Source organism: Heteronotia binoei, chromosome 10 (genome assembly GCF_032191835.1).
Source record: "Heteronotia binoei isolate CCM8104 ecotype False Entrance Well chromosome 10, APGP_CSIRO_Hbin_v1, whole genome shotgun sequence".
NCBI classification, from domain to species: Eukaryota; Metazoa; Chordata; class Lepidosauria; order Squamata; family Gekkonidae; genus Heteronotia; species Heteronotia binoei.
In genome coordinates this window covers 63,533,382-63,546,480 of record NC_083232.1, presented here as the reverse complement: position 1 = coordinate 63,546,480, position 13,099 = coordinate 63,533,382, and the positions used below count along the sequence as shown (strand labels likewise).

The 13,099-nt window shown below is 40.4% G+C and overlaps 1 protein-coding gene across 1 annotated transcript in view; it reads right to left on the bottom strand.

Moving 5' to 3' along the window:
* Positions 1–2,642: 2,642 nt before the first annotated feature.
* LOC132578602 (ubiquitin-conjugating enzyme E2 E2) overlaps positions 2,643–13,099 on the bottom strand; it is a 176,127-nt gene continuing 165,670 nt past the window's right edge. Inside the window, exons 5-6 of the mRNA XM_060248781.1 lie at positions 12,124–12,271; positions 2,643–3,387 (exon numbers count right to left, since the gene is read on the bottom strand). Coding sequence (XP_060104764.1) covers positions 3,290–3,387; positions 12,124–12,271 — 246 coding nt within the window. The 3' untranslated portion in view covers positions 2,643–3,289. The remainder of the gene's footprint in view (positions 3,388–12,123; positions 12,272–13,099) is intronic.

Genomic DNA, 13,099 nt, shown 5'->3' with positions numbered 1-13,099 from the left:
CTCCATGCGATTGTCTGAATAAAGGCCACTCCACTGATATGGTAAAATAGGGTCTATCAAGCTAGAATATACAGCTGGTTTATTAATCACAGTTAATCTTAACTATGGTTCTGCATGATGTCTGAATACAGATACCCTGGCTTGTTGTCTGGCAATACCGTGCAAGGCAACAGAAAAAAGGAAATGAAATAGGTGGTGTAGGACAGGAAGATCAGGAATTCAAATAAAGGATGTTAAGATGGATGTTAGAACAGTTATCATAAACTATTTCTATTTGCATGGAATATACTATAGGATACCTTGCTTTTATCTGGCATGGAGTGTACACTGATCACAAGATGACCTGGTATTTTGTTCTGTCTGTGGATCAGGCATTAGATGTGCATCCTGCATTCACAAAAGTGGTGAGCATCCCCATATGATTTCAGTGCAAAAGGCAGAGGGGTGTGTGCATGTATGTGTATGAACACCTCTCTCTCTCTTTTACAAGCCTCAAATCAGCATGAGGCCAAGGAGATGTGTTTTAAGAGAGATACATAAAAGATGACTGTACAATTAATAATCAGAGTACACCCTCTTATACTAAATGCACAGAAATTTACTTATTGTGACTAGTATCAGAGGTGAATAGTATAAGCCATGGTGTTAAGCACTGCGATGAAAGAGGATTAATCTGTTATTGTGCAACATCACTTGCTATATGCAATATGCCTAGATAGCATAAATGCCATTATAGCATAGAGGTCCCCCCCTCCCACACAACATCCCTGTGTTATGAAACCTAGTCTGGCACTACACTGTAGACAAATTTCTTTTTACAATGCACTTTCAGAGATGTTACCAAGTACTATTCAAGCAGAAGTGACCCCAGAAAAATCAGGGAATATATCTACTGTATCTGTCCTTCACATTTTAATGTGAATATTGGAATCGTTTTTGAGCATAGTGTTATAGGACAGAGTATTTTAGGAACTTAAGGAAGGAGAGGAAGATTGGGAGCTCTCATAAAGGATGCTATTGTGGCTATTATAAATTATTAATGTCTACATGAGCCAATCAGATTCAAGTTCCATGGGGGAGTATGACAGTTGCAAGATGGGCTTAACTTATTCCAAACACAGGTCTGGGACTTGGAGGCGAGCTATCAGGTAATTAGTTCTTATAAAGGCCTGTAAGTTCTATCTTGAAAAGTGGTCTACCTCACACAGAGGTGCAATCCTTTCTTGGGTTGGCAGGGCACTATCAGAAATTTGTGCCGCAATATGACACCTTTTACTGGCATGCTGAAAACAACAACCAGACAAGGAAGTCTGGACTGAACTGTGCCAGGCAGCTTTTGAGGTTCTGAAAGCTAGGCTCATGGTTGGACTGACTTTAAGGATTCCTGACTTCCAAAAGACTTTTGCATTCCAAACTGGCACCTCAGAACGTGGCTTGGGGGCTATCCTATTGCCAGAAGAGGAAGGGGACCATCAACTGATGGTTCTCCTGAGCAAGAAACTTCTTCCCTAAAATCAACACTACTAAATGATAGGAAAGGAATGTCTGGTAATTGTCTGGGCAACTGAAAAATAACTCTCATATCTTGCAGGGCGGGCTTTTCAGCTGCAAAACTTACCAATCACCCCTGTAATGGCTGAAGAAGGCTCAGAACCAAAACCAGAAGTTAATGAGGTGGGCTATTGCCCTACAAGACTTTCAAACATAGCACATTCTGGTGAGGTAGAATGGGATGGCTAATGCTTTATCTAGGAAACAGAACTGAAGATGCTGCAACCAGGAAATGGGGCTGGATAGCCGATTCACTTTGTACTTGATTTTTTTTTAATTGCAATACACTCTTACTATGGCCAAAGGCCATGCTTAGTTGTGATTTCTAACATTGTATGCAACCCAGAGAATCTTTGAGGTGGAATTTTGCCATGTGTTGTGAACTGTTTGTTGTTGTATATTCCTTTCTCCTGTCACCTACTGTGTAGGTTTTTTTTTTTTTTAACAAGACCACACTCTTGTAAAAAAGAGCTGATGAGTTCTGGTAGGCCCATACACCCAGAACCCAGATCTGTTAGGATCTTTCTACACACATGGGGTGAGAGAATTGAAAAGGTGCCCCTTCTTCAGTGTATGTGTGTGTGACTGTGGAACATGTGAATGACAGCTGGAAAGCATCCTCTTACACATACACCCATTTGTGGAAGGGAAGAGGAGATGGAAGGTACTCTAGATTCCAAGTTAAGTTAGAGATCTTTCTGTGTCTTATTTATGAGTTAGTATCTGCAACATAATTTCTGTAGCCTGTATATCCTGAAGAGATGTGCTAGAAGAATAACGCTTCTATTTATTTTAGATATAATGAGGCTTACTGGATTCCTACCTGTGTGACCTCGCCATGGCTAGCATTACTGAGAGAGCCCTGGCAGTGGTGGCAGTGTTTGGAGGAAAAGGCCCCCCAAAGGTCTTGGGGAGCCTCAAGGAATCCCAGCTGGGGAAAGTGGGTTTCAATCAGCAACAGTGGCTCCCATTCCAGGTTCTGAGCAGGGCTGGATCTTGATTGCTTGCTTGAGGTCTGGTTTCCCAAGCTTAGAGTGAGAACAGTCTGGCAGGCCTTGGGAGTTGAAACAGTCAACATTAAGTGCAGGTAATCAGCCACAGTGTTTTTTATTGAGTGATTTAATAATACAAGTGTACATCAACTGATCCACAGTCAAAAGTGGCAGGTCCCTAAGAAATTTACAAGCACTTTTCTTTTAAGTAAATCAAAATACATATCATTTTGTTCAAACCAACAGCCTTGTGTTCAGGAAACAGAAGGCTAGTGTTAAAACACAGTCTTAGTAATGCACAGTGATTCTTGATTTTATGCTTTTTATACAAAACCTATTCCCAGTAACATGCACCCACCATTAGAGACTTCCGTACAAAAAAATAACCCTAAACACTACATTTAAGTAGAAACAAGATATAGTTTTGAGTTGTTTGCTTGCTTTCCCCCCCAAGACCACATGAAAGGAAAAAAAAATACATTAATACAAAGCTTTGTGACAAAGCTCTATACTATTACAGATCCAACATTCCTTGCACTGTAACCCAAAATTCCCAATCTATATTTTAGAGATTAAAATTTTCAAGTTGAACAGAAAAATAAAATAATAAAAATAAGGGGGGAAAAGGGGGGTGGGGAGTCAACTTTTGTCGCAAAATGCTTGTAATAAAAATAAGGAAAGGGAAGGGCTATTGATGCACTTAGTGAATGTGCTTGCACAGGTCCAGCATGTTCTACAGCAGATTCCTATGTAGCGTATCTCTTGGTCCACTGTCTGGCCATTCTGTCATGCTCTGCTCTGTTTGTCATATACTGAGTAGCAATACTTCCAACCAAGGGGTCAGCTGCAAAGAAAACAAAACAGTCAACATTTTGCTGAGCTCAGAGTGAGTGCTTATTCTGAACATGAGGCAAAGGTCATATTTTCTCAGTCACACTGCCAAACTAAAATACTGAGATATGCAAATACACTGCAAACACTGGGATAGTGTTGGGATTTGTCATATTATGCTGGTACCCCTGAGTATTAAGATCAGGCCACTGTGGCCATACATAATATTAATTTATCATATGGCATAATACAAATTGTTCACCTCATTCAGCAGCATGTGAAACAGACAATGTTGTCAGCTTAGCAATAATCAAATACAATACAACCGCCCTAAAAAGAAAGGGGGGGAATGAATACGTTTCATGGTACAAACCTCTGATGCTTCTTGGCAGTTTCTGAAGTTAGTTATAAAACAAGAAAGGACCACACGGATTAATTTCTGAGAGGGCAGGCCCATCTGCAAGTATTACATTTTGGCCTAGAAGTCTACCCACCATGCTAGCAGAGAGGGCAACTGGTATAACTGATGCATGAGAGGAAAGCAGATACCCTGAAGCAATCAGGAAAAATATACACAATATCTGGGTAGTTAGAAAGTACCCAGCTTGCTGGTGGGAAATTGTAGATGACTGGGGAAGGCAATGGAAAGGAAAGGTCCTCTGTGCAAGCACCAGTCGTTTCCGACTCTGCTTTCACGTTTTCATGGCAGACTTTTTTACAGGGTGGTTTGCCATTGCCTTCCCCAGTCTTTTACACTCCCCCCTCCGCCAACAAGCTGGGTACACCTCAGAAGGATGGAAGGCTGAGTCAACCTTGGGCCGGCTACCTGAATCCAGCTTCCGCTGGAATGGAACTCAGGTCATGAACAGAGAGTTCAGACCACAGTACTGCTGCTTTACCACTCTATGCCACAGGGCCGCAATGGCAAACCACCCCATAAAAAGTCTGCCGTGAAATCGTTGTGAAAGCAACGTCACCCCAGAGTTGGAAATGACTGGTGCTTGCACAGAGTACTACCTTTACCTTTTACTTAAGGGAAAGTATTCACAACACCACCACTGCCTCTGAAGGGGATGACTGTGGGCCTGTTTGCAAATGAGATAAATAATTATGTTGGGAACCTAACAATTGTACACAAGTGCGAAGAGGGATGGATGCATTTCTCTTTGAACCTTTTTGAAATCTTTATACAGTAAGGAAAAAATGCAGATGTCACAGAGTTCCAAAGCAATTTGGGACAGAGCCCCATAAAAAGTCTGCCATGAAAACGTTGTGAAAGCAACGTCACCCAGAGTTGAAAACAACTGGTGCTAGCACAGGGGACTATCTCTACCTTTTTAAACCCTCTTCAGATTTGCTGGCTTGAGGCAGCTCTTCCCCTGATTATGGGAAAGAGCTGATACACTGAGGCTGTTGCTGTGGATCAGACCTCTGGCTCCTGAACTTCATCTGAAACAGGCCATAGGTTCACACAAGGCTGATTTTAGAAATTAGTTGTGAAGATCCAGTTAGAAGATCTCCATTGGAGCACAATCCAAAACTATAATCCCTGTGAAATGTTTCATTATGAACCACTAAAATAACTGGTGGCTTTAAAAGTAAGCCATGATTTCTCTTTCTGCTGAGACCATTCGGAACCTGCTTCTGCCCACAACCACAGGGATCAAATGGAGATGACAGTGAGGGGTGGCTTTAAGCCTGGCCTATTGAAATTTGACTAGTCTGCCCTGTATTGGCTAAGCAGGAATTGCCCGATATTTTAGTACCAAAGGTCAGGAAGAAGGCATTCACAGGGTGCAATAAAGTAAGGAGGAGGTGGTGGTATTGTAAGGAACAGATTTGTTAGTTGGTAGCAGTTACTCCCTTTCTTGGGAGAGGCAATTAGAATTTCATAAGTAATGCCAAGGCAGATAGTAATTTGGAATTGGTGGATAACTTGCCCACAAATTTGGTTCGCTTATATAACTACAGAGAAAATAGTTTGATTGAGTTGTCTTTCTTTTGGAATTCTGACTACATTAGTTGCACTGCTATTTTTTTTAAAGACAGGACAAAAGAAATAGTATGCTTCAGAAGAAAAACCCTCTCTATAGTATCGGCTGTGCAAATAAAGGTGCTTTTACAGTTGCTACTGAAATGTATAACTTTCTGAAGAATAAGGAGCCATTGTACACAGCAATAAAATAGTAAATACAAAACACAAAAAATATTACAACTATACAAGAGCCAATTCAACTGCTTTGAAGAGACTTTCTTACCTCATGTAAATGGAAAATAAAGCAGGTCACAAAGATGAGACTTTGCTTAATGGTTAATATACAACACCAAGAATATAATTAGACAAGCTAACCATATCCTCTAAGGCAGGGGTGTCAAATGTCTGGCCTATGAGCCAGAACCAGCCCACCTAGGGCTTTAAAAAGGCCCATGAGGCTCTTTTCTCCTCCTTCCCCCCTCCTGTCCTCACCCTTTGAAGCCCTGGGGCTGCTGAAGTTCCCAGCTCCATCTTTGCCGGCTGAAGCAAGAAGGACTTCTGGGCTTGCCACCAAGCCCTACAAAGTTCAGGACCACTTAAATGACCAAGAGACTCAAAGGGATAAATTAGTACTTGAAACACCCCACTGTGTTCACATGGGGATGAAGCTGCACATGTTCGTTTATAGGATGTGGGATACTTGGAGTAGCAAAATGGGTTGTGCCAGCACTGCATCTATTTAAGCCACTTATCTCTTGAGTGAACTCACTGCTAGCCCAGCTTCTGCTCCACCTTGCTTGATATTACATCTCTGCTTCTAGCTCTTGGCTTCAACCTTGACTTCTGTCTGGTGTTCCTTTTGAACTAGTGTGTGGCATCTGTGGGCTGGTAGCTCTCTAGTTCCTGAACCTCACCGCTGAACCACAACTTGTACTAAGGACTATTAACTATAAACACAGATGCTGGAGGAAGCCTCATCCCCCACACCCGTATGTACCTGTAGTCAGCCCTGCTCCTCTTCCATGTGTAAAGTCTCTAACACTTTTATTCCCTTATTCTTCTTCATATGTTCTTCCTCCACTATAAAGCAGAAAGGAAGAATGTGGAGGCAAGAAAAAATCCTATCCTTACTTTGTGCGCTCCTCAAAACGCATGCCCAGACATGAAGCGAATGTGTGTGTGAGAGAGACAAAGACTCTGTGTCTGTCTATTGTGCAAAGCTAACACTGGGAAAACTCAATCTGGGACAATACCACGTCTTAGCTGCCTGGTGAATAACAAACTCAGGTGAAGAGCTAGAGAATCTTTAGCATTCATTATTTTCCTCAGCTGTCATTAGAAAATGTTCTACCCCTCATGTTCTACATCAATGTGTGCTCTCAGGAATGTTTCACAATTTCAGCAATGGTGACTAATAAAGGGCACTGGGATCGTAATACCACTTACTCTGCAAAAATCTTTCCAGCACTCTAGCAGAAAAGGAGAGAAACAAGAAAGGACTTTTTATATCTCTGCTACCTCACTTTACATTTTATGACGCTCATGGCCCAGCCCCACAAAGTCCCGTTTGTGTCAGATTTGGCACATGAGTTCAGCACTCCTGTCAAAGGTTTTCATTACCCTGAAGCCTCTCCTGAGTACAGCCCAGCACATGGCAATGGCTGCCTCCCGCAGACCTCTGCTAAAAGTCCTGTCTGCTGTGATGGAATCAGCACAAGAGACTCCTCACTCCCAGGAATTTTATCATCTCTCTTTCTCCTCCCACTGACCAGGATAGGACAAAGAAGCTGTTCCTAAAGTCACCAGGAAAATTCCCCTGAAGTCTTTCTAGTGCTTAATTCCTCCAAATCTCTTTTCCTTGCTAAATATCACCTATCTAGCTGGAGGTGTTGGTGGGGAGCTGGACCATCCCATCTCTCTAGCTAAACCTATTAGCATGTATAAAAAAGGTGGCTGAAGTGAGGCTCAAAAACAATTGAATTGACTTCCCCACTCCTGCCTATTCTCTGCCACTAGAGAGAAAAACTTTTTAAAACTCCGGGCGAAGGTTTTGCTCCGTTCAAACCTCTAAAGAAAATTATTTCTTCACAACATAGGCTAGGGAGGGAAGGGTCAAAGATGGAGTGTCTCTGTATGTTAGAGTGGGTAGACAGTCCAGTAAAACTGAGAATCTAAGAGAAATAGATTTGCTTACAGTAATGCTATAGGAGGGAACAGTGGGCTCAAAAGAAAGCTTAACTCTGCCCACCAGATCAAAGGTTAGATGATGATTTAAAAACAGCAAAAGCTAGATGAAATAACTGTGTCATAATAGGTGATATTAACTACCACACATTGATTGGTCAATATGTGTTCAAGTCAGGAGAAAGAGTCTGTTTTTTTAGATACTTTCAATGACTATGGCATGGAGCAGATGATCACAAAACCTACGGGGGAGGGGGAGGTGATCCAGGACTTGGTCTTAAGTAATGTGCAGGACCTGAGAGAGATGCAAACATGATAGCATCAGTTGGGAACAGTGACCATATTGCTATTAAATTTAGTATTTATGTAAATAAAGACTTGCCCAAAAAGATCAACACAACCATATTTAATTTTAAAAGGGTATCTTCTTTCAAACTAGGGGTCTTTATGAAACTAATAATAATAATAAATAAATAATAATAATAATAAAGTTTTTATTTATATCCCGCCCTCCCCGCCAAGGCAGGCTCAGGGCGGCTAACAAGACATGGTATGTACCATGATTATAATACAATTCATATAATAAAATGCAATTGATAAATACGGTTAAAACAGTTACATAAAATTTAAAAACCACAATAAATTAGGGGTGCTACATTACAGTGAAATATATATCCAGATGGCCAGATGTCACTTTCAGGGTTCAACCTTATAGGCTTGTTGAAAGAGGATAGTTTTACAAGCTCTGTGGAACTGGTTAAAGTCCCGCAGGGCTCGCACTTCCTCCGGTAGCTGATTCCACCAGTGGGGAGCCATTATTGAGAAGGCCTGCTCCCTCGTTACTTTCAGTTTGGCCTCCTTTGGTCCAGGGATTTTTAGGAGATTTTGGGAGCTAGATCTCAGTGCTCTCTGGGGAACATATGGAGAGCGGCGGTCCCTAAGGTAGGCAGGTCCTCGGCCATATAGGGCTTTCCTTACTTACTTAAACTGAAAGGAGGCAGAGCCCCCATGAGCCTATGAGGAGAATTCTCCCTGCAGGATCAGCTGCTTTATGGGCTCTGTTGAACAGTCTGGTTTAAACTGGCCTGCCCAGCAGAGCCCCCGCTAAGCCTGAGGAGAAAGGCCTGCCAATTGGAGGGGGGTGTCAAAAGACCTGCGCTGCATTTAGGTGATGAGAGATGAGATCCTATGACTGACAGGCAAATTAAAAACGGACATATCACCAGGCCCAGATGGCAAAAATCGAAGACTTTTGGAAGAATCAAATGGGAACTTGGTTGTTCTCCTGATAAAAATATGCATCTGTCACTAAAATTCCACAGGACTGGAAGGTAGCTAACGTAACTCTCATCTTTAAAAAAAAGGTTCCAGAGGAGGTCCAGGAAATTACTGGCCAGTCAGTCTAACATCAATACTAGAGATAGAATTAGTAGGCACACTGATGAACAAAGGCTTTTGAGGAAGATTCAGCACTGATTCTGTAAGGGAAGACTGTGTCTCATTAACCTTTTAGAGTTCTTTGAGAGGGTGAACAAACATGTGGACGAGGGTGATCCAATAAATGTTGTTTACCCAGACTTCAAGAAAGCTTTTGATAAAGTTCCTCATCAAAGCTCATAAGCAAACTTAGCAGTCATTGGACAAGATGACAAGTCCTCTTATGGATTAAAAACTGGTTAATTAACAGGAAACAGAGTGAGTCTAAATGGGCAATTTTCACAGTGGAATATAGTGGGGTACCACAGGGCCCAGCACTAGGTTTGCTGCTTTTAAACTTGTTCATTATTTGGAGTTGGGAGTAAGAAGTGAAGTGGTTAAGTTTGCAGATGACACTATGTTGTTTAGGGCAGTGAGAACCAGGCAGGTCTATGATCAGCGTCTGATTGGAAGTTGTTGGTGTATTTGGTCAGACACACTGAGAAAAGTGTTTTTAATACTGCACTTAACATTTACAGTGCTGTTACAGGGAAATTACATCTGATCTTCCTTATGGAGCTGTAACTCATCCCTAAAATATTATTTGTGCTTTAGCATTATACGCTGAGTGTGGGGACTATACATATCTGGTGTTTGTAGGATATTATCTTATTTAACTGGAATTTAGTTTTAGTAAAAAAAGAGGAAGCTCCCCCCCATTTTATTATTATCATTAGTAAATAAAATGTTTGGATCGAAATCCTGAAAAAGAAAGGAAGAAGTCCTTGAAACTAGAAAGGGGGGGGGGAGAAAAAGAAAGGAAAAGGAACACAAGGTCAGGGCATCCAACAATATATATAGTGAACATAAACCAAAGTTAATTTCATAACTGTGTCTGGCATAAAACAAAACTTGTCACCATATTTCAAAAATAAAGAGAGTACGGCAGAAGTCATCCAACGCAAACTATGCAAAAAGCACAAATAATATATCACAAAAGAAGAAAGAAGTGGAAATCCTGGTCATAATTAAAAACAGAGTATAAACTCCTTTGCATAAAAGTGCTTATTCTCATGGTGTTATTTTGATTTTTTTTTAAAAAAAATACTGTGGTGCTAACACCATTCTTTTATTCTTTCTTATTCCTCTGCATTGCCACTTTATATACCTCATCTATCCCCACACCATACCATAATTCACACGTGTACAGAATCTTCAACCACAACATGGCAATAAATTCATCCAGTTGCTGAAAAAAAATCAGACACCTCTTAATGCAGCTTGCTGCCTGAGAGTGCCAAACAAAAACACACAAACAACAGAACGGAAGAGCCTCCGACAGTTTACAAGTCAAATATCACACTAGTTGTTTAAAAGGGACAGACGAGTGCCTGCCTTGAGTGATCCAAAACAAAAGGGTGCTGATGTAAAACCAAAGAGGAAAGAGCTTCTTCTCAACATCTTTTGTAGATTACCGTGTGAGTGACAGAAGCTTCAGGAGCAAATACCTACTTTCATTTCCTCGGACTGCTTGAAAAGAATAGCAGTGCTTGCCAATGAAGCTGCAGCTGTGCATCAGCACAGTTTAATCATTGTGTATGGCTGGGGGTTAATTAGCTGCCATTCTTATTCCTATTTGTTGTTCTAATGAAGATTTGCATATATCTAAAACTGCTGGATAACCAGTACTTGAGTTTCCCTTCAAAGGAGGGGTGAAACATGTAGTTTAAATGTGTATTATTATTATTTTTGTGACGATGGTATCGCCTTTCCAGTTGACCTGATCCACTTCTGCCCATTAGGTGAGTTCTGAACAAAGAGTACAAGGATGCTTATCAATTTGGGAACCCTGCTAGGCTTCTGCGTTTATAGTAGGCAGGGGCAGACTAAGTTGAAGGGAAGATGGAGTGCACTGAAAATTGCTCCCAGCTGATAGAGAACAGAAGCATGTGCACGGATATGTATTTCTCCAAGATGTGCCTGGGGTATTCTCAAAGCAATTCCCTCACTGAACGTAAAAGGTAGTCAATTTGCTTCACCATGTTCAAAATCAGATTACAAAGCATGACTAATCAGACAATTTGTTAAAATTACACCAGAACTATGTTGGAATGGAAAGAAATGGGTTTAAAGCCGGGAGATAATTTTAGAAATAAAAAAAAAAAATCTTCATTGTGACAACTCGTACACTTCTTTAAAAATCCCTACATTTAACTATCTTTGATTTCAGAAAGAAGCATCTCAAATGCACAATCTCTGTAAACAAAGAAATGATCCACGTAAGGAAAAAAATGCTGAAGAAAGCATTTCACATAAACTTCTTGTCATAAACTCAGACAAACCAAGGCCACACCACAAGTAGAGGATTTATTCAGTCCCTAGGTACTTAACCTTTCAAACACTATTCATAACCAGTCATATTGAAATCAATGAGCAACTGACATGTAAATGCAGATTGAGACATGGTATTAAACTAGCAGAAAGCATGAGGAGTCCAGGTTGGATTAATTGGCAAGAAATACTCTCAGATCAAAAAGGAAACAGAATTGGCAGTGATCTTTTTATGCAGGGCAGAAACATCGACAATTGTCTCTATCTTGCATACTGTTGCAAATAAAAAACTGTTAATGTTTTGTGCAGATCTCAATACTGATTGTAAAATGAACACACTTGAACTGGACAGACCAAACATTTCTTTCTTTCTTTTTTGCCTTGCCTCCAGGCCTTAAGATAAGCATGATATGTGACAATTAAGCAGGTGAATCTATTCCCAGATAGATGGTGAGATTCACTTGATTAATTCCTGCATACCACACTGCTGTTAAAGGATAGGTACTATCCTATGAATGCTATGAGCTTATATTATCTGTAACTCAAGAACTTCTGGTCTGACACTTACAAATCTCAATCGTAGATTTAAATCTATTTTAGCAGCAGCAGTTACGCTCCCAATGGCAGATTATCAAGAATTTATGTTAGCTAAATGAAATGAAATGAAAATATTAAATGCAAAAAACTGTAAACCACACAGTTTAACTACTATGAAGAGTTACGTTGAAACAGTTGTTGATATGATACTAAATGTTACTTAAAACTGTGGAAACAAAGAAAACCCAATAGTTGGCTCAGATACAACTATACAAATAACTACAAAGATGTAACAAATAATATTACCAGGGTTGCAGTCTGTAAGAAGTGAACAGATGGAAAGAAGGACTTTAGAGATGGTTAATGCTGGACTCCAGTTGTCTTTTAAAATGTCCAAGCAAATCACTCCTTGGCTGTTAATATTACAGTGATAAATTCTTGTGCGAAATGTGACCTAGGGGAAAAAGTGATGGGACATAAACCACATTTAATGTCATTTATAACATATTCTCACATATTGATATAGAATCTCACTGTAAATGACATACATTAACAAAAAGAATCAAGAAATATTTTGAACCCACAAATCATTTTAAAATATGACAAATACAATATTTCACTCTAGTAAATGCTACATGTCCAACATGCCAAGTAAGCTTTATTATTTTGCATCTCATGCTGTATGCAAAACCCTAAAATTTCTGATTGACCCACAGCCCTAAACATTTTCCACATAAAATCAAGACACAAGGTTTAGTCAGTGGATGTTTCAACACTGTTGTTCACTTTGAGGACAATCCACTGGGATGTCATCCCCTAAGTTACGTTAAAGGACACCATGGTATCTACCCACCAATGTGTTCCCAGGCAACTTCTTGCTTCTTGGGGATAAAAATCAAAAGCTTCATTGGCAAGCACTGCTATTCTTTTCAAGCATGGAATGGAAAGATTCAAGGAGCTTGTATAGAACAAAGATATAGACTGCTGCTCATGAAAGATACAGGTTGCTGCCTATGAGCAGACTGATTGGCTGAGTTCTACTGTCAACCCAAGCAGACACATCACAGACTTGCAATCTCACAGATATTATGACTTTGAACTCTGAATCTTCTTGCTTTAGTTATACTAGAAAGATCAGTCCCATTTCATTAGAAACCAAAACCAAACAAAACAGCATCTCTTCCTCAAGGTAAAGATCCAGTCCCAACTTTCCTCTTCCTCATTGGTGAAGAAGGTTCTTTAGAAGAGCCAAGAGGCATCAATTGTGTTTTCAGGGAATGTC